Source organism: Macrobrachium rosenbergii, chromosome 41, assembly GCF_040412425.1.
Source record: "Macrobrachium rosenbergii isolate ZJJX-2024 chromosome 41, ASM4041242v1, whole genome shotgun sequence".
NCBI lineage: Eukaryota > Metazoa > Arthropoda > Malacostraca > Decapoda > Palaemonidae > Macrobrachium > Macrobrachium rosenbergii.
This window is the reverse complement of record NC_089781.1, coordinates 43,783,770-43,809,486: the sequence shown is the minus strand read 5'-3', so window position 1 is coordinate 43,809,486 and position 25,717 is coordinate 43,783,770. Positions and strand designations below refer to the sequence as shown.

The following is a 25,717-nucleotide window of genomic DNA, read 5'->3' as shown; positions in this document are numbered from 1 at the left end:
AAAACGAAATAATATACAAAACATCAATAAATACAGATATATAAAAACACAATAAATATAAAACTAAATAAATTATTAAGAATACTCACTCGTAATCCTGACTCTTACGTTCTGTTCTTGTTTTCTCCTCCTCCATTGAGTCTTGCATTTTTTCCTCTCGAGCATGGCCAGGCATAGGCGGAGGAGGAGGAGGCATGACGCCCTTACTGTGGATGGGCACTTTGGCTCCCGCTGCATCTCTGTAGTGTCGCCTCAGGCGCCACTCCAATATATGACCACAGTGTGGTACTTGCCAGTCCCTCCCTGAACCTGCCTGAGTGCTACCTTGCAGGTCGGCAAGCCTGCTGGGTGTCCTTCTTCTGCCATTCATATGGCACACCCGGCACCGTTTCTGTTTCGCCTTCTAGGAGCTCCAGTGTGTGATCTCCTGCCTGCAGCCCGACACAGGAGTGAGCTACCCGGCGGGACATTGGAATGTGAGGCGGCAGCATCATGAAGAGCGGCATCATGAAGGCGGCATCATGAAGAAGCGGCAGCAGAGAGTGGCCGGCAGGAGCAGAAGACCGAGTTGGCCCTCTAACATCTGCCCCCTTTCACTCTCGGGGCAGAGGCTGGAGCTTCGGGGCAGGGGCGGTGTTGAAGGCCACTCCTCTGGATTAAGTTCCATGAGACATTCCCAGCCACCTCAAGAAACTGGATGTGGGACAACCTCGAGCGATCAATTGTACCACAGTAAAGGATGTAGGCATTCTGGAGGGCCCAACTGAAGGGAGGTATTTCATGAGCTTCTGTGTCCTACCTCCTGGTTCTCCTGGCCGAAGGGATAATGCTGGATGAGTTGATCAAGATCAACTCACTCCCATCATGCTGTTAGTGCCCGATGACAGTAGGCGTTGAACGCAAGCTCCTCATGCGTGGCTTTCAGGCCTGCCGGCGGCCTCTTCAACTTCTGCTGGACTGATCTCTTCTTGGATGGGTAGGCTCCTGCGTAATCATGGGCCTGAGTTGGACCCCTTCCAACAGATGGCGAGACATCTCCTTCACGCCACCACTCTGTCTCTCCTCTTGCCAGATGTTGCAGCTGGCTAGCAAACCTCTTGAGGACATTCAGGGCCCCACACCGCGAAGAAGGGTACCACTGGCGTGCACACCTCACTTCGCATGTTGATTCCTGGGCCAGGGATACCGAGTTATAATAATTATCCATAAACAGTTGGTATCCCCTAGTTACAAAAAGCGATCACAAGACAGAAGACAGTGTCAGCAGCGTGGAAGACCCAGAACACACGAGGGTACAGCGTATCAGTGTTGGATTCTGTAATAAAAAACGCTTTACACCATATTTCTTTGGCTTCTTGGGGTTGTACACTTTTATACTTAGACGCCCTTTGTATGGCATCATCCCTCATCCAAGAAGGTTCTTCAGAGAACCCGCGAAACTGGCACCGTTCGAGATGCTGCCAACACTGGGCGGATTAAGATGAGAAGCGATTGGGTTCCCATTCGAATCCGACCGCCGGTTGAAAAGCGTTGAAATGCCTGTCCATACGCCAGGAAACGCTATCCACGGGGGCATAATGCCGGGCACATTGGGCGTGCCAAAAAAATTCTGCCTCAATATTGCCTGACGCCGGCAGGCATCATTCCAAAAAAATGTGGAGCCCCAAAAAATCGCCATGTCGTGAGGTTGCAGCGCCAGCGACGCGACAACATTGTCTGCAGTTCCTCGCGGCAGTACCAGCGTATCTGCCGTCTGCCTTTGGTATTCCAGCAATTCCCGGCGTCCGCAGGAAGGCTGAATGAACTGGTGTAGTGAGAGGCACGGGCGGTGGTCGGGTGCTGCCGTGAATATGGGTGCATGTTGGGGTGGGTCCTCCAGCCACCTCATCACTTCGGATGAGCAGCCTTCACCCAAGCTGCCGCGGCGTTGAGCCAGCTATACGGGCCACGTGCTCGGCGCGTGCGTGCGCAGACGCGACTGCACTCACACTACAGCTGGCCCATCTCCTCACTTTCACCATCACTTTCTGTCTCGTCCCACAGCCACAATGGAACCTCCTCCTCCTCCTCAGACTCTCCTCATACGCACTGCAAACCACTAAATTCAAGCTCACTTCCTCTGGCTCTGTGTAGGCGTGGGGCAAATACTCATCATCACTAGCATCAGTGTGATGTCCTCATCTGGATGACCAGCTGCCATTCGAAATAGGACTTTACACTATATGATCGAGCTCAACAAGTACTTTCGTCAATGTCCCATGTTAGGCCTCCCAAATAACTTACAGATGCCCCTCAGGACACCCTGATGCTTCTAGGGTAAGTAAAGGCACGAGATGGTCCTTGGTCCTCCGATCACATGTGGCCGCACAACACAGTGTTGAAGCTGGGTATCTTGGCTGCTTAGTCCCTCTCCAGCATCCCAGTCTAAACTCATCTCACCACGCTCACTACCGACAGGCAATATCGCCTTCACGGTCCTGGCGATGTTGGGACATCTCTACAACGTCCTGTTGCCTCACAAATCATAAACACTCGCCAAGTTCTGCAAAACAGATCGTCAAGATATCGCTCTCTGTGATGAGCGCTGATGCTTTCTAGTGCGAGAAAGGAAGAAATCTGGCGCATGCGATCTGGGTGGCGCTTATAAACAAAACAACAGCGTGATCGTGAACCCCAAGCATCTCTCAGCGTGATTTAAAACCTTTAGCAGGCAGAGCCTATAATTATTTTTTCGAATATTTAAAAAAACCATTTTTAGTCGGCGTGCCATCGATCGCCAGCGCAACAGACAATTTTTAGTTGGCGTGTAGATGCGTCCAGTAAGCGTTTAAGGGTTAATATTAGGCTGCGATAAGATCAATAAATATACATGAAAATGTTATCAGTACATTTGTGCATACCATGTCCAATGCAACTTGAGCAAACAATCCCATGGAATGACTGTGTCTGTCTTTATCTGTCAGTTTCTTTCCTCAATGATGTCAAGATTTATTATTCTCATAAATGTTGATGGTAGTAATACTCCCTTAATAAAATGTTATTAAACATACATGAAAATGCTTAGAATTTGTTCATACAAATCATACCTGGTGAAGCATGTCTCTCCATTGGTCAATCTCTCTCTTGCATTATGCATAATATGTTATGGTTAAGTTTTATACAGTATATGTAATACTCCTCAATAAGTTGTCATTAAGAATGCAGTATATACTGTATGTCAATAAATATGAAGATTAGCTTATAACAGCAACCATGTTATCTATTGGAAATTATTTTATTATATACGTTTTAATATCCATTAAGGTTTCTACCTTGAAGTATACAGCAATACTCACATATATAATACGGAAACATTACTTTGAGGAAATTATACAAAAACTAAACCAAGCACACAATAGAGCAGCTAGGTTGAGTGCTTTTGTGGAGGTGTTGGAGCATGCACGTCATCTTATAAAACAAAATTTTTAAGTTACTTATTTTGATGAAATTTAGCAATAAACAGTACAGTACATTTTATGTATGAATATTGTACAGTAATTTTATTTCCTGAGTATCTTATTGGTTCTAGCATTACTGGAATTTTATTTTTTCATTATATGTATGAATTATTTTCTTGCATTTGTTTTTTCAAATAATATACAGTGCAGGTTGTTGTTTTTACATCTTATTAAACTGGAACGGTTACACATCTATATCAATGCATGGGCACATACACATTATACATTTTTATACAATATTTATTTCCTTTTTTCTAATGTAGTTTCTCTTTCTTAAAACCATAGTTTGTAAAGAAAATATTAACAAAGATTATTTGTATTTTATTTCCACTGAGGTTTCACATAGAATAGACCTCCATATGTGGAGGTGCCTCCAAGCTTACTAATCCAACAAGTAGATGCCTTGAAGAAATTCATAATAAAATCATATGAGAAATCAATAACTTATAAATTACACTCATCTATCAATTTATATTTTCTCTTCTTGAAGTGGCCAATATTGGTAGAAGTATTCAGAGTATTTATTGAGAACTGTTCCAAAATGGTTGGTGTTCTGGTTTTCATCAATTAGATCTGGTCTAGTTACTAAAGGTAAATAGACTCCAGCAATCTATTTGAACCAGTGAGTACCATAAATGTTTTTATTATCTGAGCCCTTAAACAAGGCTTCCTTAGAAGATACAAACTGGGGTATTCAGGCCTCCATGAATATTCAAGGTGTCTGACACAAGATGTTAATTTCATTGCTCTTGCTTGTAATGCCATCTTTTTGTTTTTCTTTTAGGATAGCAACCAAAAGTGAACAACATACTCGAGTGGAGTCTTACTAGTGTTCTGTATAACATCAACACTGTTTCCTTTTCCATTAAGAGAGAGAGAGAGAGAGAGAGAGAGAGAGAGAGAGAGAATATTACAAAATTCCACAATATATACAAGATTATCATCTTAAAATTTAGTTATATAGTATGAGTGCATTCCACATAAGACTATATTATTTCATATCTGATTCTTAGTTTTGATCATCCAAAACTTTATTAAAAGGAGCTATCTATAGATTTATTTACCATGGAAAATAGATAGTGCAGTGTACTTAGGATAGGGTGGTCTGTCTACTTATAAAATGCTAACAAAAATTTGAGTGTACTCACCTTGAGCGCAAATAAACTTTTTGCGTTCTTTGTATCCTAATACATAGTTTGCATTAATGTAATCTGAACCTATTGCTCCATTTATCTGTGTCAACTTCACCCGTGTTTGATCATATGCCTTGATGTCTGGGTAACGATTCTTTTGTGCATTCTCAATCATATCCGATGCCCGACTAGTGCGGTCATAGAACTTCTCAGGAAGTGACTGAAAATTAAAATGTATTAATCATCAATGCAAACATTTTTAATGTACAGTAATACCTCACATTATATTTTTAATTCATTTAATAATTCATGACTTAAATAGAAAAGAACCTTCAAAAAATTAACTAGACACCATATAAACCCCTATAAGTCCTCCCATAACATTGTTACTACAACAGTTCATTTAATAGTTCAAACCTTTCACTGTCTTTTAAGTATTAATTAAACTACTAAATTTCAATTAATAATAATGTAAAGATGCACAAAAATAATTGAACAATAATCACAATGCATTTCCCAAAGGTCAAAAACAAAATTAAAGCTTTTCCTACCCCTCCCTCCACATTGCAAAAAAGGTCAAACAGAATTCCAGCTTTTCTTTCCGCTCTCGACACAATGCCCAAGATCAAACCCAAATTCACTTCTCTTTCTCCCCACAATGCCCAAAGATCAAACCAGAAATTCCAACTTCTACTCTTTCCTCTCCCACACAATGCCCAAAGATCAAACCCAAAATTCCAGCTTCTCTTTCCACTCTACCCACAATGCCCAAAGATCAAACCCAAAATTCCAGCTTCTCTTTTGGCTCTCCCCACAGCATTAAAGATCAAACCCAATTCAGCTTCTTCCTCCCTCCACATTGCCTTAGGTAAACAGAATTCAGCTTCTCCCTTAACTCTCTCCACATTCCCAAAGGTCAAGCCAGAATTCCATCTTCTTCACACTTTAAGTGCAGGGTCAACCATTGCTCATAAAATAGCCCAACTCCATGCAAACAAAGGGTGCAAATGGCTGAGTCACAGCATTTTTCTCTCATTTTGTCCTTACTGTATCTTTCCTCCTCTGCCGCCCAAATGTCTTGTGTTCCAGGTTGCCGTGAGAAAGCCGCTGCAAAGACTGTTAGGAGCTAAATGAAGCAGCAGCCATATTGGAACCTGAGGAGCTCCAGCCTCCAACTTGGCTGTGTGCGTCCGGGTTTGCCCTCACATGGTTACTGGCCTTACTAGCTAACGGACGTACTTCACAATTCGCACTTCTCACAGGACTGCCAACCCTTGCTCCGTGTTGTTCCAATTCAGATGGTGGATAACACCTTTGTATGCCTAAAGTAAAGCCTTGGGCTTCAGAGTATTTTGGTGGCCTGTTTTCCTCCTACTGATACTGTTTCTTGACTTTGTTATTGATCCCCCTCTAAGTCTCTCCCATGATTCACCACATGTATTTCTCTCATTCGATAAACCCTCCTTTTTGTTCCCCTAGTTGATCCTTTTCTCAGCCTGCACTATCGTTTGCATGCTAGTTTAATTCCAATTGTGAGCAGTCAATATAAGTGAGTTTCAATTGGCTGTGTGCCACTCGTGGGCTTGCGTTGTTAGTGAATCCTTATCATTTCAGTTGCATGGCATTGGGACTTAATTCTTGCTAATCTCATGGTAATTCAACACCTCTCTCTTCCAGAGGGATGCCTTTAACATGAGTGACCCAAGAAACTCTTGGCCAGCGCCTTGCATTGTCATCTTGGATGTCCATGTGCCGACAGGAATTTCACCTTTTACAGCGGCGCTGAATCTTTATAAGTGCAGCCAGAGTTTATTATTCACGTTTGTCCTAATATAAATTTATAGCTATTGTTATCAATTGTTGAGTAAATTTACTTAGTTGTTAACCGGTATAATTATGCCTTGCAGTAACTTGACTAAAAAGAGTACCAAAGGTTAGTAATCATCTTTCCATTTTCCTCTCAGTTTTTTGTATTACTGTCAGCCATTTTATAGCATTCCGTTGCTTGGCCAAGGCTGGCGAGTAACACTGGCAGAAAGCTGCTGGCAAATTGATAATCATACAAATTCCTAAATAAAAAGTGTACATAAATTAAAAACGTAGCGAACTGAGATTCCAGTCAGTGTTAGAAGCGCCCAAAATCCGTGCGCTCCTTGTCAACAAACCTTAACATGTTGTAGTGATAGGAATTTACAGATCTGCGTGCATATTTAGGTGTCATGTATTTCTTTTGCAATTAATGAAAGTAAAATCAGTTTTGCTGCACAATTTAGGAAAGTTAGCCCATTCTCGCCAAGCACACATACACATAACCAAATGACATCCTTTTTTAGCCCACATTCGGTCAGTAGAAAGCCAACGGCTAGAGCTGATTTTGTGTCGAACCCTACACAATTTCAGTGAGAATATTTCAACATTTCAAATCACGTTTCGTGTTGCTACATTCTGAGCTGTTCTTGCATCTTATAATTTTAAATAGGGTGAATGATTATAAGATTAGCATTTATTTTGCTAGGACTGAATGTTCGGACATTATTTCTAAAACACAAAATTTGGAGCATAACAAAACCATTTTCATGACTTTAGCCTCGAGAATAAACTTTCCTCAGGTTACAAATTAGGTAGGTAAATTCATGCATGCTTATCACATTTTTGCTTTTACAACTAGCTAGAGATGTTTGTGTGTTGTATTCAGTCTCTAAACTTCAAAGAGAGAGAGAGCTGTTTCTTACGTATTACTTAGGGTGTTGGGCCCCTTTCCAACCCACCAGATTATTTAGCCCACCAGAGGGAAATAGGCGTTACAGTGAATTTACTATGCGGTCCTACACAGAATATTATATTTTCAGACAAAATTGCTTAGATTACCCCACTTTTATTGCTAACCTATCAATTTAAAGTACAGGCAACCCCTTTTACTGGGCTACTACATCCTATATATAAATTATAAGTTTGCAATTTGCCAAAACCATTAACCGCCTTGTATTTCTTAAACTAACTGCACTTATGTGCTACTAAATTCTTGTGTACTTACACACCTATTTGTACTTATTGTACCTCAATTTTGCAACTATGTGCCCCTTTCACTTTGTGTGTTACTAACACAGTACACCCTTGTGGTGCCTATTGTTGCACTGAATGTGCCTTTGATTAATTTCACTCTGTTCTAATTGAACCACCTCTGCTCCTGTTACCACTATGTCCGTGGGCAGGTTAAGCAAATTCACATAATTATACCTTTGCATTTGTAGGTTTCGACCCATGCTTTGTGTTGGAGTAATCATACCCTCGCATTGTAGGCTTTGACCTGTGCCTTAAATCCAAATAATTATACCTTTGCATTTGTAGGAAGCTCGACCCGTGCATTATGTTATAATCACACCTTGCATTCGTGAAACCGACCCATGCAGCGTTATAATACTCCATACCTTACATTTGTAATCTGACCCTTGCATTGTGTTGTAATCACACCCCTGCACTCATGGCTTTGACCATGCAGCGTGCTACAATGCTAATATGTAGCATTTGTAGGTTCAGCCCCGTGCATTGTGTTCCAAATACTCCACCTCATTGCAGGTTATGGCCCATGCATTGTGTTAATCCTCAGAAATTTATTTTGTACCCTACTGCAATCATCTTATCTGTAGTTATGCTTCATGTACACCATGGCAAGCCTAGTCCATTTAATTATCTTTCTATGTACCCTTGCCCTAGCTAGTCAAATTTTACCTGTGCTTTGCTTTATGTGCTATGATTTACTGCGAGCATTTATACCATCTGCACCCGCGTGTCAAACCCGTGGGAGTGCCACATACAGTAAACCCCCTGGATTCACGTTCTCACAATTCACGGAATTTTCTGTGGAACCTATTGATAAATTATTTGCGGAAAACTCACCCACTCGCAAATTTATTCGATGAAGCAATATTCTATTTTCATATTTTCGTATTCATCTTACTACCTTGCACAGCCTATACATACATTTTATGATGAAAATAATGATTTACAGTACTAATTTCCAAATATTAATAAATAAGTTTAATAGTATTAAATATTAAATAAATAAGAAAAATAATAACTTTCTCTCTACGGCTCTCTTACTGGGATGAGAAAATTTTTATCATATGTATGTATGTTTATTGTTTGTATGACAAATAAATGATTTACTAGTCAAATGTGTATTAATGTACTAAACACGGCAAGAAATATCACTTCATCAAAAAAATATAGTGGTGCAGTGGAAGCCCTCGTTAAGCCAGACCCAGTTAACCGGATATCGGATAAGGCAGGACACAGAGAGTCCCAGCTGATTTAAAATATGTAATGTTCCTTGATTTAAGATAGTTACTGTTCCTCCACAAATCACGTACCATTTTCCTTTTATTTACCAAGGTAAATAACAACTTTCTGTTATATTTCTATTTTATATATACAGTATATACTGTTCTATATTTACACTGCAATAAACTGAAATGCTTTCAACTTGTAACCAATTCAACTTGCGCACTGTACATACTGTCATTAAGAAACACTACTGTCTGGAACGGTAGGAAGCATCGTAGCTAATCACTGATCATTACCAGTTTACCTATCTGCTGTGACTGGTAGCTACAGTCACGATACTTTGCATGTATTTTTAGAAAGAAAAGACTAGACAAGGTAAACTTTATGAAGGCGAAAGCTGAGTTACTGAACAATACTTGTGTCTCGTGGCAAATATAGAGAGAGAGAGAGAGAGAGAGAGAGAGAGAGAGAGAGAGAAGGCATGGTTCCCTCTATGCGTAATTCTATCCTTGAAGATTAAAATTTTGTTTAAAGGTATGTCAACACAGCGTTAATGAGTATCTTCTGAAGCACAAAAAAAAATATATATATATATATATATATATATATTCTGTTATGAAGAATCTCTGAAGCAACAATTTTGCACTCAAAGTCATAAGAAGGAATTCATTCTATTCTTCGTAACCTTATTACATCACATTATTAAGGCTTCGTGCTGTATTTAAGCTTATGCACTTACTCATCATCAAACTATACAGACAAAAGCTCTTTCTCAGACAGAATATAGCTAAAACCTGATTGGCTGGCTGGTTGCCATGTGGAAGTCAGCTGGCCAATGACAGCCCTTCTTCTGTTCTATTTATAGACATGTTGTGACGGCACTAAGTTTGAATATTTGCCACCATGATTGTGATTGTTGACTGCTGATGGCAAATTACCTCAGTAATTTGTTTTATATAATTATTTCTTCATGAAAACATGAATTCTGTAATTTTAATGTTAATATAGTGGTATGAAAAATCCCACAACAGTCTATTTGTGGTGATGCCTCATCTACTTCACGATTCTATTCTGACGGACTGTCCTCAGACATGCAGTGCAAACTGATGACAGCGTCAGTAACAATAAGAACAACCTCTCCAAGATTGATATGATGAAATGTATATTATTTTATAGTCTTGCTTATCGTTAAAAATTCACAAGTTGAATTACAATTATTTTAATTCCTATATATATTTTTTATGTTTTACAGAATGTTTTGTTGAAAACAAAATGTTGTTCAATGTGGCTTTCTGGTCTCAATTGTCACTTTTTGTACTGATGATCTTAATCATCTCACATTTTATTAACAGTATATTAATAGATAATAAGAAAGCTGCAATATGTGATAAATAACTAAAATGAAAAAGCATGAAAAAGGAAAAAAAATCTTACTTTCATTTTTAGAGACTACTTCTTTTTATAACAATTATGTGTTCATGTCTCAGCCTGGGCAAAATGCCTTATGTGGATGAATTCTATCATTTTATCATGTTTTGTTCTTCATTTTCCATCTTTGACTATGAGCTTTAATTCCAAACTTGTTCTACATTTGGTTTTATTATTAATACTCTTTACAAAACAATGAAATACAGTATATTTTATAGATAATTATAGGTACATATATAAATATCAGTTAAACGGACTATTGGCTAAGATGGACACCCTGGCCCCTATTAGTCCATCTTATCAAGGAGTTGACTGTAGTAAGATTTTAGTTCAATATAAATTCTTTCCCTCATCTTTTCCAAGGCTTTGGAGTTGGGGAGGTGTGTAACCTGTTAAATATGTCAAAATATCTTGACATGGGGCACCTGAGGTGAAGATGTTGCCACTCAGTGGTCAAATAAATGTTGCCACTTGGTGGTCAAATACCCTACAAAGGATACTGAAAAATCTCTCTCTCTCTCTCTCTCTCTCTCTCTCTCTCTCTCTGAGATAGATTTTTATGCATATGCAACATATGTTTACTTGTTTTGTATACTGTAGTTTTATAGATAAATGTGACGTTACTTTCTTATTAATTTTTTCATATTTTTCATGCTATAATTATAACTTTTTGCATTTGTATAGTAAATTATTAAATATTTTTAACAAATAAATATCATTCCCTTTCTTGGATTCTTCAGAGCAAGGGGGTTGCAAGTACCTGTCAATCAACTGGACATATTGACACAGACCACAAAGGGGAGGTAATGTTGCACATAGATGGTCACGCATACTGAAAAATCTCTCTCTCTCTCTCTCTCTCTCTCTCTCTCTCTTTCCAAAGTTATTCTCTCTTTCTTTGTCATAATATGTAAGAACAAACTCCTCTCACTCTCTCTCTCATGCCAAAGGATACTCAGAATGTGAGAGATGGATAAATAGATAGACAAATAGAAAGGAGAGTGGTTGACAGAAAAATATACTCTCTCTGTTATTGGCTGGAAGGGTTAAGTACACTTATGTAACAGGATAATAGTTTAAAGATATCAAGTACATACACATTTGGTATTTGGACTTTCAGATAGGCAGTTATAAGCATTTTTAGAGGATGTTAACTGCTTTGTGGATTTTGACTATTACGCGGGGAGATTGTGGACTCTACAGGATATTGCATTTAGTTCTTTGGAACCATTTGCTTATAAGTGTAGCCTAGACAGGCTGCTTCCTACCCCGTATGCGGCTCTTGCCTAATTCAGGCGTCAAAGAGAAGAAAGGAAACTGAGAGGCAGAGAGGAAGCAGCAACATCGTCCCTGGGATGACTTGAGCCAGAGGAGTGGCTGAAGCACAATGAAACTGTCTTCAATGAGTACAAGCCTCAAGACCCGAGAAAATGTATGATTCTAGCCAAACACATGGCCAGAAAGGACAGGACACCTATTTTTTTGGAAAATTGTGATAAAGAAACCTTGAAGGCGATCCCAGGAAGGCCATAGCAACCCCCTTGGAACTACGCCTGGGCATTGGAGACACTTGATGGCAAGTCTTCCCAAAAGAAGTCAGCTAAACCTGGTCTGACTGGTGCTATAAGAAGACCCGAGCCGTGTGATGGTGCCTCGATACCTTGGAGTGCAAAGAGTTAGAGGACTTAATAAATCAATTCCTAATTGAGGACTTCCTCCACTATGCACCCGGGCCCTTGGCTCTCTACATTATGGAGAAACAGTCACGATTAATCACCGACCGCTGCCACCTGGCTGATAACTACGAGACGTACCACCCATTCTCCAGCACCTCCCACAGGGGGATAGTTCCTCCTGACCACACAGCCTGGCAGTCATTACAGAAACAGTGATCCAGCGTCGCCGACCTGTAGTAATTACTGCAAGAAAACAGGGCATTTAGAAGCTCAATGTAAAGCAAAAAGGGGAGCCATATCACAGCGATTTGTACGGTTGGATTTGTATGCTTGGAGTAGCCACTCAGATTCCTGGAGGCTATGACCTCCTCCTAGGACAGGACCTCTCTCCTGAGCCCCTTCCTGGGCTGCCCATGGGTCCTGCTCCTTCTGAGTCTGCCAGGAGCTTATGATCACTCCAGCCCTGCCATCGGGCCACAGCCAATGCCTGTGCCTGGGCTGTGTAGCACTTCGCCGCGTCCAGTCGTTGAGACCCCACCAGAGCCAGATTCTGCTTCTTTGCCAAATGTACAGACTTGGAGGTCTAGCCCTCTGGGTCCTGAGGCTGCTGACGTCTCTTCTCCGAGTCCCATGCCTGCACCTGCCTTAGTGCCAGTGCCAGCACATGCTGCCAACCTCCCTTAAGGAGGTTCAGATCCAGCCCCTCTCAAGCCTACCAGCCAGGACCTTGTACCTTGCGAGCCTCTTGCGCTTACAGACACCTCTTCTTCTCCTCTACCATCCCCAGAAGTTGGGACTTTGATGAACAATCATCACCAAGAAGTCCTATCTAAGACGGTCAATGCTGGGGAGGTTAGGCTGCAAGAGATAGCAGGACTAGTCGGAACCACAGCTGCCCAGGTTGACACAGCAGCTGGGGCAGTGGCCAACTCAGTGCTTGCTTCACCAATTGACCTGCTAGTCAAACCAGGTCTAAGTAGAGGTGGCTGTTGTTGCCTTTAATCTAGCCCAAGGGTCTTATCGGTCCCTCTGAATTACATGCCCAGGTCGCTATGGAACTGACCTAAAGAGAAGAAGAAACCTAGAAGGAAGAAAGAGTAAGGACACAGAGGGCCTAGAGTAGTTAAGAGAGCTACCGAGTCCTCGTGACACTAGTATTTTATACTTATGGTACCTTAGCTTAACTGAGCAATCCTAGCCATTGATCCAGAAAGGATGTCTAGGATTGTCTCCTACTTTTAATCAGTATTGTTTTACTGAAAGAACTTATTTGTACTTTGCTGAAAGTCTGTTCCTCTAGCCCACAGCAGCTGAGGATGTGTCCTAGCTATATAGCCATTTTTGTTACATTTCCAACTGTGCCTATACTGAAAATTATTTTATTTGCTTACTTGTGAAATATTCAATTGAGATACCCAGTTGTATCATATTTAACCTTATTTTATTATTATTACTAGAGTTTGGGATGCAGCTCAACATACCCACTTGTATTTAGCCTGTTCCTTTATCATAGGGATGTATCATTCACCTGTGAGCTAGGTTATCACTTTGATAGTGCTGCGTTAGCTAAGTTCTGTGGGGCATTCACTTAGTAATAGATGTATTTGATTCAGTCAACCCCAGGCAGTAACTTCCTTAACCAAATGTAGGCTCAGCATTCTTAGCATTAAGCATGGGTATTTTATAAATTTTGTACTGCGGTTATGCATGTTTTATGCTGCCTTTAGTTGGTAGCCTAGTAATTAACATATACAGCTGCTCTAGCTTGTCTGTGCGGAATTCAACTACTTCAACTTTGGGACATCAGTGTCGAGTTACCTTAATATTCAGTTTTAACCCTTTATCCCAAGGACAGTACTTCATTTAAATAAGTGCAAGCACATGCTCTTAGCATTAGTAGTGCCATGTATTCTATACATGTGAGTACATGCTTAGGCGACCAGCCAAAACATAACAAAAATGTACATTCTTACTCAGGTTAATCCTGTTCTTGTAGACCTTTTATTCCTGTTAAGGACAAATGTCTATGTAGAGAATATTTTATGTGTATAGTTAAGTATCTCTCATAAAAGTAAGCCCCTATAAAACAAAGAACAAATGGCTGCCCACATAGCATATTTCTCTCAATTTGTCCTTACTATATCTTTCCTCCTCTGCTGCCCAAATGTCTCGCGTTCCAGGTTGCCATGAGAGAGCCACTGCAAAGGTTAGGAGGAGCTACATGAAGCGGTGGCCATATTGGACCCTGAGGAGCTCCGGCCTCCCAAGCTCAGCTGAGTGCACCTGGGTTCATCCTCACATGGTAATTGGCCTTACTAGCTAACGGACGTACTTCACAATTTGCACTTCTCACAGGACTGCCAAGCCTTGCTCCACATGTTGTGTCCCAATTCAGGATAACTGGATAGCGCCTTTGGATGCGTATGGTAAGCCTTGGACGAACTCAAGTATTTTGGCGGCCTGTTTTTCCTCCTCGACTTTTGTTAACAAACTCCCTCGAAGTCTCTCCTGTGATTCACCACATGTATTTCTCTCTCTCCATTCATCAGTAAATCCTCCCTTGGTTCCCCTAGTTGATCCTTTTCTCAGCCTACCACCCATTGTTTGCATGCTAGTTTAATTCAAATTTGTGAACAGTGCAATATAAGTGAGTTTCGACTGGCTGTGCCACTCATGGGCACATTGTTAGTGAATCATTACCATTTCACTTGCATGGTATTATGACTTCAGTTCTCGCCTATCTCATAGCTAATTTGACACCTCTCTCTTCCAGAGGGATGCCTTTAACGTGAGTGATCAAGGAACTCTCAGTGACCCTTGCATTCGTTGCCTTGGACAATCCACGTGTGCCGAGAAATTTCACCTTTCACAGCACCGCTGAATCTTTATAACTGCAACTTTATTATTATTATTATTATTATTATTATTATTATTATTATTATTATTATTATCATATTATTATTATTATATTATTACTATTATTATTATTATGCCTCGTATCAACTTAGCAAGCTATTGCTGTAAATTTTGATAAATGTAATTAATAGTGAACTGAGTATAAATTAAGCCTTGCAATAACTCAACTAAAATAGGTACAGAAGGTTAGTAATCATCTTCTTGTTTTCCTCTCAGTTTTATTACCATCAGCCATTTTACAGAGTTATGTTGCTTGTAGAGTAACGTCCACTCCACATTGCCCAAAAACCAAGCCTAATATCCTTAATACTCCTTCCACTCATCACACTGCCTAGAGTCAAACTCAATTCAGATTCTCTTTCTAATCCATCCACACACTGCGCAAGGTCAAGCCAGAATTCCATCTTCTCCTTCCCTCCCTCCACACTGCCCAAAGGAAAAACCCAGAATTCCAGCTCCTACTTACAAACCCTCCACATTGCCCAGAGGTCAAACCCAGAATTCCAGCTTCTTCTAATCTCTCCACACTGCCCAAATAGTGCAGCAGATAATGCATATTTCACAAGAATCGTTCAGATAGTGAAACAAGCATGAAATTTTTGCACAAGTGCTCTTTAAAGTTCCACTCTATCAGAAAGAGTGCTGGCCATAAAAAAATTTATTTAATATGGCGTAGGTGCAGATGGCAGCCAGTATCGACAGATTTGGCTAATTTTTTCTAGAATGGCATCTTGCTTCCTAGCAATATGGTAAGCTCTTGCATGCTATTTCTTGTGAATATTTATGTTTCTGTAGCTTCCCAGTACAGTTTACCTTTAAATATGGGGCTTTCTATATGGCTGCCAAGAAGAAAAGGTAAAACAATAATTATAATGAGAAATAATGCCCGTTCAACAATTATACGTTTTAAGCATGGATCTTGGTTTCTGCTGGTTTTAGATCCTAATGAGGCCATCTCTTCCGAATAACTCATCGGTGAAGGAAAATTAATAAATATGTAAAGTGTATGTCTGCACACAGCCAGGGCACACTGGTGACCCTCACTGCTGTGTAACTCAGCATGGGGTTCAGTGCCAGCTAATCCAGCTTTACTAATCCTGTAGTCTTAGACTAGTAGTTGTAGTATAGTTTAGTTTAGTGTCCCAAATGCTTTCTAACAGCCCCAGACCAGCTATAGTTAGTGGCAGCACCTGAATAGACAGGATGTGCCTTGTGGGAGAGCCAAGCCAAAGGGTGTGGGGCTGTGCATGATGGTTCATGTACTTACCGGGATGGTGTACAGATCACGGGACTTAAATGGCACTGGATGAATGATCGGGCTGAGTGCGGGATACAGACTTTAAGTTGAATCCACTCTAGGAATGTATTAACTGTTTAAGGTGGTAAAGGATAACCCCCTCGGCCTTAATCAAAAAGTGAAATCATGGCAGAATGTGATGCAATCCAATATTGAGCAGTAGAAAAACAAACTGGGTTGTGTTGTCTTTGTCAGAAGGACAAAGAGAGGTGACACTTGACATACTCCAAGTCATCATGTCCTAGACCATGATGGGTGCACAATGTGCCCTGACAGGAACATTCCCATGTTCAGTGAAATTAATGAATGCCACTGATAATGGATCCAGCAAGGCTGGATGAAGTGTGATGGCATAGAGGCCACTCCTCCGCAGGAAAAATGCAGCAAATACCTGTGAACTGTAAACGTTTGTAACACTAAACTGGACCTGCAAGCGACGTCAATGACCAGACCAGCTGGCTTGCTGAGACTAATTAGATTGCAAACTGCGCCCGAATGATCACTGACAATAAGTTTGCATTTTCTGTGAAAGTGGCACCTGCATCTGATCTCAGACAGGCTAGTACACTAAGGGCCTTGACTTGAAATTGCGTGTGAGCGTGCAGAGTACTTAGTGATGGCAAGCTCCTTGCTAAATTGACTGGTAGGGATGTCATTTACTGCAGGAGTTTAAGTATCCCACCATGCCTGTCTTTGTGCCCTCTACAGCAGAAAAAAGGTCCACCTGAGGCCTTGAGAAAGACCAAGGCCAGCACTGAGGTGTGAATCGGTCTGTATCCACTGGTTGTGAACTGTTATTATTGTTGGCTCTTGCTGTTTTCAGATGATCTGATCACATTTCAGCTGGCAGATAATGCCTCTATAACGTCTGGAACAATTGGGTGTAAGTCACCAAGTGTGCAATTCCACAGACTCAAAGACAAACTTTCTGGCAGAGATTCTAGAACTTGAGGCTCATAAATCTAACAGAGATGTGTACTTGCATTTCAAAAGGATGTACAGAAGCTTGCCATCAATCATCTGATCTTTCCAGAGGCAGTTATCATTGGCAATAAATATTCTCAAAGTCTATGCATGATCATCCTAGTCAGTTTGATGGCACATTTTCTGAGAAGCATGTGCAGAAAATTCTGTGCCCTCCTCCTGCTCCAGTTTGTAGGGATGGTTGAGCATGGGCTGGCAATCGTCTGATTCGTTGGGCATGCAAAAGTCAGACCAGGTATTGCAGCTCATGCAGATTCAACTACTCCGATACAAAGAGGAGCAACAACTCATGAACACTCCAAGACAGAGAAGCACCATTTCCAGTCTACATGGGAAACTCAGTCTATGCAAACCAAGGAAGAGAAACTGGTTGAAATGCTACACACATCAGTATAAGCCTCAGTATCTCTGCTGTGAAGTATGGAGTCTCTGCCTGATTGGAGAATGCCACAGTTAGCAAATATGTGTGGGGAGATGTAGTCTGTCCCCAGTACCGCGAAAAGGTTTGATACCTGCAGTGATGGACAACCTGTCGACCTAACCATCTACAACTACTGCCCTGCACTCCCTTCCATGGAACTAGCATCTCCACTTATTTCAGCACCCCACCAAGGAACACTGGACAGAAGGAGCAGCGCTAAGTTGCACCTGAGAAAGTGAGGTGTTCGATTGCCTGAATTGCGGACACATTCGTGACATTCTTGACTTCGCTTTTAGTAAAATTTTTGTACTTGCAGCACTATGCCACCGAAACACCACAGATATCTTGGGGGTTACAATACCTGGAGTATCAGTGGCTGGAGCAGAGTCTGCTAGTCCTTGGGGAAATAGATGATGCAGTGAATCTGGCGTGAAATTCCAGCTCATCACGCTTTCAATGGCCAGAATTTGAAGTAACACGCTTCATTGCTTCCTCTCCTGCGTGATCGAAACAAATTCTGTTGCTCTTACGATCAAACACGTGATGCAGAGTGCAGGATATCACTAATTTTCTAGACCTGGCCAGATACCCATGTCACAGCTGATCAGCCAATCTATGCCGTGGCAAAAGCAGGTGCGGCAGTGGCAGTAGCTGATCCAAATGATGTCGTGAGAACAAGTATCTGAGTAATGTTTGGTGAATGCAGTGAGATGGCAGCAATGACACCTCTTGGTACCTCTTCTTCATGTGAGTGGTTGGACAGGAGCTCTGGTGAGCAGGTTGCTTCATCTGGAACTGAATCCTTCTGTCAGCTGCAAGTGTAACCAGGACAGCAGATGCACCAGGTTACAACCTTACTCCTGGATTTGTACAAACTCCACGAGACAGCATACACTGACTACTGTGCTGAGAAAGCAAACAACAATGAGCAGGCATTAGGTTTGAGGAATTAGTGTGACCTTGAAGACAGCAAGTCACAGTTCCACTTCCTGGCACATAGTGTTGTCTATGGAACTTGTGATATTCTACGATCAGGAGTCCTTCCGTGAGGCCAATTTGTCCTCTACTGCCAGGCATTGCATGAGCTGATACCCTACTCTTTTCCAACAATAGCCAAACTATGCTGCGTTGGCTGCCTATTCACACTAGAGTTGTAACACTAGAGAATTCACACCCAGAGTTGCACAGAGTTCAAGGCTGTAGCTTTGTTGTGCACAAGACCAGTAAGCCAGTTCTCAGCAATGGCTCTTGACCAAGCTCGCGAGCAGACCAATGCTGCTATAAAGGCGATGGTAGACGTGGGCTGACAGATCCGTCTTTACTCAGAAGATGGATAATTGGCTGGCCCAGAGAGATCATCGGCAATTGTCTGCATGCAAACAGAGTTCCAGTAAGGAGTCTAATGAGCCAGACAACACCATGAATGCAAGCACCTCATGCATGAAGACATTCTTGGAAGTGTGTAAGCTGTCATAGCTTTACCAACCTTGGGAAGTCTGTACTTTCAGGAAGAGGCCAGGATCTGTATTCCACGACAACAACAAAGACATTGCCCACACAGCTCCTTGAGAACTTCTACAGACACACCTTGACAGAGGCCTTTTCAGTGTTCAGAGTTTTCAGACTCTTTTTTGGCAAACAATGCAGTCTCTTCTGAGCCGATAAGAAGAACAGGGCAGCTTCAACTGTAGGCAGAAGCTCTGTAGAACAGTCAAAGCAAGAAACTTCTGAAGGAGGATTGCCAGCTTTCTCAAAGCTATTTATATCCTGTCAGAGCGTGAATGTGATCTGCAGAGATTCTTCCAACTGCGAAGATCAAACGTTCCCAGCTTCCCTTAGTGAGAATTTGGTAGGCTGTACACATCCAGAAGTCTCAAAGCTGACCTGATCCTGAAGTCATGTTACACTAGAAGACAAGGCCAAATTGTTCATGCCACATTGTGATGGATCTAAACTGGTCCATGCTATGCAAGAAAGGAAAGACCTTTGAGGGCTATGCACTTTGCGACTTCTTGCCTGTGATACAATCCTATAGCAGCAAGTACACATCATCACATCTTGTATTTGATGTATACAATACATCCAGCCTCAAAGCTGAGACCAGGCTCCAACGTGGTCCAAGGAGGAAGCAGGTGACGACAGAAACACAATTCCATCCAACTGGCGCAATTTCCTGAATTACGATGCCAACAAGACAGAGTTGTTCCAGTTCTGGCAGACAAGTTGCCCAGATGTCTGCACAAATGTTGTCATTGCCACGAAGGTCTGCTGTCCTCAGAGCTAGTCTTAGGGACTGGAAAAAGTACTCTCCTTAGAGGAAGCTGGCCTGCATCTTTCTCTCATCTTAAATATGCCTGAACATGGGGCCAGACCATCAGTTCAAGCAAATGACACAGATGTTTCTTTATGCGTTGCAGTCGGTAACCTCCCACTCTCTCCACAAATCTAGGGCTAGAGAGAAGCTATGGGTGGCATTTGGCCAAGGCCAGAGCCTAAGCTGGATTGCTATTACTCATTCTTTGTAACTCTGGGCCAGGAGAAGGTGGTGGCATTGCTCTTCTTCCATCACGTTCACAGGCTGTGATACAGTGTCAGCCTTCCGAACAGAGCAAGAAGACACGCCTAGCAGACATGGAACATCTTTCAGAGGCCTCCACTGTGTTCTCCAAACTGAGTCACTACCTCTCAGAGTGGAAGAAAGTGACCTGAAGGTCCTGGAGAGTTTGTCATCTTATGTATGAAAGATCCCAGCACTGCTGGCACTGTGGATGAGACTAGACTTGATATGTTTGCCAGAAAACAAGGGCATATGGGGCCATTCCACACCCAACCAGGAGGGCTCTCCTCCAGCACACCAGCGTGCTGCGGTACCAGGCTGGTTGTGTGTGAGGGCAGGCCACCCAGTGTCAGCCACAACCAGAGGAGCCCTGCTGAGTGGGGATGGCAAAGTCACAGTGAAATAATAGTCCTCTGGACAATAACTAGCCCTTAACTTCCAAGAATTGCCAACAGCTTACCAAATGTGGATGCAAAGCAGGCTGTCGGGAAAGGTGCAAGTGCTACAAGCTGGGTCTTCCCTGCACAGCTCTGTGCACTTGCAAATGTGAAGTCTAGATAAATATTGCCCTCTCTTCAGTAGATAATCTGGCCAGGCATCAGCATTGTCATGCTATGCCTACCTTCTTATCTCAGATTTTTCAAGGTTCAAAGGTGTAGATTGAGAGACCTATACATAGATTGGTTATGTTTAGTCCGTATTTCTCTTCTTTTCTTTTTATGGTTACAGTCTTAGACACAATGTTGTATGTGACCATACCATTACTATTTCAGTTGAAAATAGCATATTAGTTAAACTGTCTGATCACATGAATATACCATTAAATAAAACAGTTGGTCTCTATGTTCTAGCGCTGTGGATAGAAAAAAACTTTTATGGCAACCATTTTGTACGCCATCTTGGTTACAATTCATTTAGTAAGGGTTTTCAATAAATGTGTGGTATGGAACATTTTATAACCTAAAAGTTGAGGTTTAAAAAAACTGGCATATTCCATCCAATAGATGCTCCCAAACCAGTGAATCTAGCATAGATGGCATGCCATTTTGAAAAATAGCCGCCATCTTGGATTTTCAGGTGGCCAGCCCTTTCTAAGAGAGCGTAGTCTTAGGAATGTTTGTGCCAAATTTCATGCTTGTTTCACTATCTGAACGATTTTTACAGCAATCTGCTGCACTAAAAGGAAAACCCCAGAATTCCAGCTCCTACTTCCAATCCTTCCACATCCCCCAAAGGTACCCAGAATTTCAGCTGCTTCCACTCCCTCCAAATCGCCCAAAGATCATACCCAGAATTCTACCTTTTTCCACTCCATCCATATCGTGCAAAGATCAAACCCAGAATTCCAGCTTCTCCTTCCACTCCCTCTGTACTACCCAAAGATCAAACCCAGAATTCCAGCTTCTTCCACTCCATCAATATTGCACAAAGGTCAAACCCAAAATTCCAGCTTCCCCTTCCACTCCCTCCATACTGACCGAAGATCAAACCCAAAATTCCAGCTTACTCCTTCCACTCCCATCACATTACCCAAAGGTCAAACCCAGATTTTCAGCTTCTGATTCCAATCCCTCCAAACTAACAAAAGGTCAATGCAGAATTCCAGCTTCTCCTTCCACATTTCCAAAAGGTCAAGCCCAAATTCCAGCTTATCCTTTCAATCCCTCCATATTTCCCTAAGGTTAAGCCCAGAATTCCCATTTCTAATTCCACTCTCTCCACATTTCCCAAATGTCAAACCCAGAATCCAAGCTTATCCTTCCACTCCCTCCACACTGCCAAAGATCAAACCCAGAATTCAGGCTTCTCCTTACACATTCTCCACATCGCCCAAAGGTCAAACCTAGACCTCCAGCTTCTTCCAATCCCTCCACATTGTTCAAAGGTCAAACCCAGAAGTGCAGCTTCTCCTTCCCCTCACTGCACATTGCCCAAAGTTAAAAATGATATTTTCATAATAAAATTAAGTTTCATATACACTTACCAAGTAATTACATAGCTATTAGTTTTAACTCGCACAGCAGCCTTTATTTAAAAAATCATCGTAGCACTTCAATAGTTTAGTGTAGGTGACAAGCAGGCCCCTGCCCCCCACCTAACAGGAGGACTAGAAACGACTTGGCAGAAAACCTCATTCTGTTTGTGCCCTTACGTCCATGACAGGGGAGGAGGCCAGCCACCGATTCTGTAATTACTTGGCAAGTATATATGAAACTTAATTTTATTATGAAAATATAATTTTCATATAAGTAACTTACCAAGTAATTACATAGCTGAATCCCACATTGATGGTGGTCGGATACATGGACATACAGTTTCTATTCCAAAACATTAAGGTATGATAATGACTTTGAAACAGAGAAATTGCTGGCATTGAAACAATGCTTGTCATTTCCTTATATGGTAAGAGAGCTACTGCAGGTGAATGCTGCCTCTGGTTGTTGCTCATCTTAACCTGTCGTGGGGTGTCAATAAAGCCATGAGGCGTCTCTACTTAAGTGGGAGCTTTGCAGCAAAGGATAGGACTGATGGCTAGCAAAGCACATGTAAGTGCCCTTGTCCTGGGCGCAGTACCAATATAAAAAAAAAACAGACAACGCTAACATCTACACTGAAAACACCACAACCCATCCACTGAGTCGGGTACTCCAGGTACATTGTACCCCTTGGCTCCCTTAAAGTCGACACCCTACTTCAAAGTGAAGAGATAGTAGGAGAAAAAGAGATTCCTAAGCTTCCTCTCCAAATAAAATGCCAGCCACTGCAATGGCCCTAAGGTACTGCAATTTTCAAATACTGTTTCAACTTCTTTCAAATGGTAAGACACGAAGATCGGTTTGCACTTCCAGCAGCCCAACTGCAGAAAGGAAAGGACATATGTGCCTGCAAGCCAATAAGATAGAGACTACCCTGACGTTATGAGATTTCACTTTTTTGCTGGAAGTGCAGTACCTCAGGACCATTTTCAGTGGCTGATGTGGTGCAAGCAAAGGAATCCCTACTACAGGTTGACCATCACTAATCCGGCAATCAGTAGTCCTGAACAATCAGTAATCCGGCACAAATTTTGGCTAGAGTAATTTCTAACGTTTCCGCACTAATTTTCAAACTTCCCCGGGTCATTCCGCTAACTCACTCCCCGGCCGCTTCGATTTGGTGGCGCAGTGTGCTGCATCAACAAACTGGAGGTGTTTGCAAACACAGGCATGCTTTTGCTGTTCCATTTTTTACATTTATTATTGTCTTTTGGCCTACGCGATGGTATATCGTATAGGCTACATATACGGTAGCCTAGCCTACATTATACTAAACTCTATTCGCATATTAACAGTATTATACAAACAACATAACGAATGTGCATCTTTTTCATGGATCTTTTAAAAAGTTATGCTTTACTACATTGTATCCAATTGCATATACAGTATTCTCATATTGCTTTTGTATTATAAATTGCGATCAATGTTTTGTTTTGGGAATCGATAACGCGGTGTTTATTTTGCCGCATTTAACTCAGTTCAGAGAGCTTTTCTTGCTTCTAGTTAGTGTAAATGAATATGGATACTTTATTTATTTGGGACAAGGGTATTTTTTGTTATATGAAATGTTTTTAAGTCGAAATAACTTACATACGTCTCATTGTGAAACTAATGTAGCTGTTTTTTTCATTAATATGTGACGATCGCGGGAATTGCGACTGGCCATTTTGGGAGCATGTTTGTTTTGTGTAAAATAAAAATAAAGATTTCGTTCGCTATTTTCTTTTGATTTCATCATAATACGAGCTTTACGTATTTATCTTTTATCGGCGTGAAAACAGCAGCAATTTGTATTCTTTCAAGCCCAGTAGTTTTGATTAAAATACATTCTCTCCAATTTTATTTACGGTTGAGTTTCATCCATGTTGCCGATGCACGATAATTTATAGTCATTAGCAGCTTTAACATTGTTTTCTCAGCTTCAGCTACAACTTGCAGCTAAAAGTTACTGTAGCAGTATATTTCCGTGCCGATCTTTTCTCCAAAGCGAATAAGGGTATAATGTAAAAAATATATCAGTCCTATTGCACAGTACTTAACGTCATTTGTAACATAACTACAGTAATTGTTTAACCGTACGATAGTTGAAATAAACGCATAACAGTTGTTATCCAGGACGAGAGGCAGTATTCACCTGCAGTACCTCTCTTACCACATAAGGAAATGACAAGCATTGTTTCAATGCTAGCAATTTCTCTATTTCAAAGTCATTACCATGCCCTAATGTTTTGGAATAGACTATCTCCATGTATCCCACCCCCATCAATGTCGCAAGTTACTTATATGAAAATGATATTTTCATAATAAAATTAAGTTTTATATATACTTACCAAGTAATTATAGAACCGGAGCCTGCCCACCTCCCCTCTCATGGACATACGGGCACAAACAGAATGAGGTTTTCTGTTAAGTTGTTTCCATTACTCCCATTAGTGGGTGAGGCTTGTCACTTACACAAAACTATCGAAGTGCTACCAAGATTTTTTAAATAAAGGCTGCCGCACGAGTTGAAACTATGGCTATGTAATTACTTGGTAAGTATATATGAAACTTAATTTCATTATTGTAGGCAAATTGTCTTCCTGAATCTGAGAGTACGCCTCGGAAATTGAGTCTTTAACGAAGAAGGTCAATGTGTTCTTAGTCAGAGGGTTCTTGACAGAGCACCAGAGGTTACTGGATGGTTCTCTGATCTTCTCAGTCATGCTCAGGTAATAATTTAAAGCCCCAGCAGGATAAAGAACTCTCTCTTCTTCTTCAGAGCAAAGGTATACATTATCGTCTTAATGGAGAAAGAATGGGGCCAGGGCTTGGAAGGGTCATCGTTCTTGGCTAAAAATCCAAGGGTGAAGTAGCAAACTGCATCTCCTTGTGAAAAAACCTACCCATTATCGATGGCCTGAAACTTGCTAATATGTTACCAGTATCCAAGGCCATAAGGAAGAGTGTCTTCTGAGTAAGGTTTCTCCAAGAATAGGAACTAAGGGTTCAAAAGAGGGACCTGTCAGCCACTTCAACACTACCCCAAGGTTCCAGGAGACCGGATCTTCCTTTCTTGCTTGGACGTATCAAAGGACTTGACGAGGTCGTTAAGATCTGGGACTGACACAAGATTAAGGACCTGTGTTTAAACACAGCTCGATACCCCTTAATGTTGATGGATAAAAGATTCCTAGACCTTCTCGGATAAAGAGGGAAATCCACAATTTGGGTCTGAGACACCAGGTGCAGAAAATCAACCATGTAACCTGGAAGATCCGACTAGGAAATCGACGCCTACCTCTTGCAATAGCTTCTGTAGTGCGTCCTGAAAACCCTTAAGCTCTGTTAGGGCAACAGCAGACAACCCTTTGGTATCTCTTAAAGTGAGGTTGTCTGAGTAGATACGGGTTTTGGGGAAGGAGTCTCGGGAAGTCCACCCACAACCGTAGCAGGTCCTGGAACCACTCCTTCATGGGCCAGAACCGGGATATGAGAGTTATCATAAT

The 25,717-nt window shown here is 41.5% G+C and overlaps 1 protein-coding gene across 2 annotated transcripts in view; it reads right to left on the bottom strand.

The window, feature by feature from the left end:
* Positions 1-25,717, bottom strand: part of Ptp69D (Protein tyrosine phosphatase 69D) — a 752,166-nt gene that overhangs the window by 264,011 nt on the left and 462,438 nt on the right. For both annotated transcript variants that reach the window (XR_010849719.1, XM_067084316.1), the window contains exon 16: positions 4,646-4,850. Coding sequence is in view for 1 of the 2 variants with exons in the window: in XM_067084316.1 (XP_066940417.1) it covers positions 4,646-4,850 (205 nt within the window). In the remaining variant the exon portion in view is untranslated. The remainder of the gene's footprint in view (positions 1-4,645; positions 4,851-25,717) is intronic.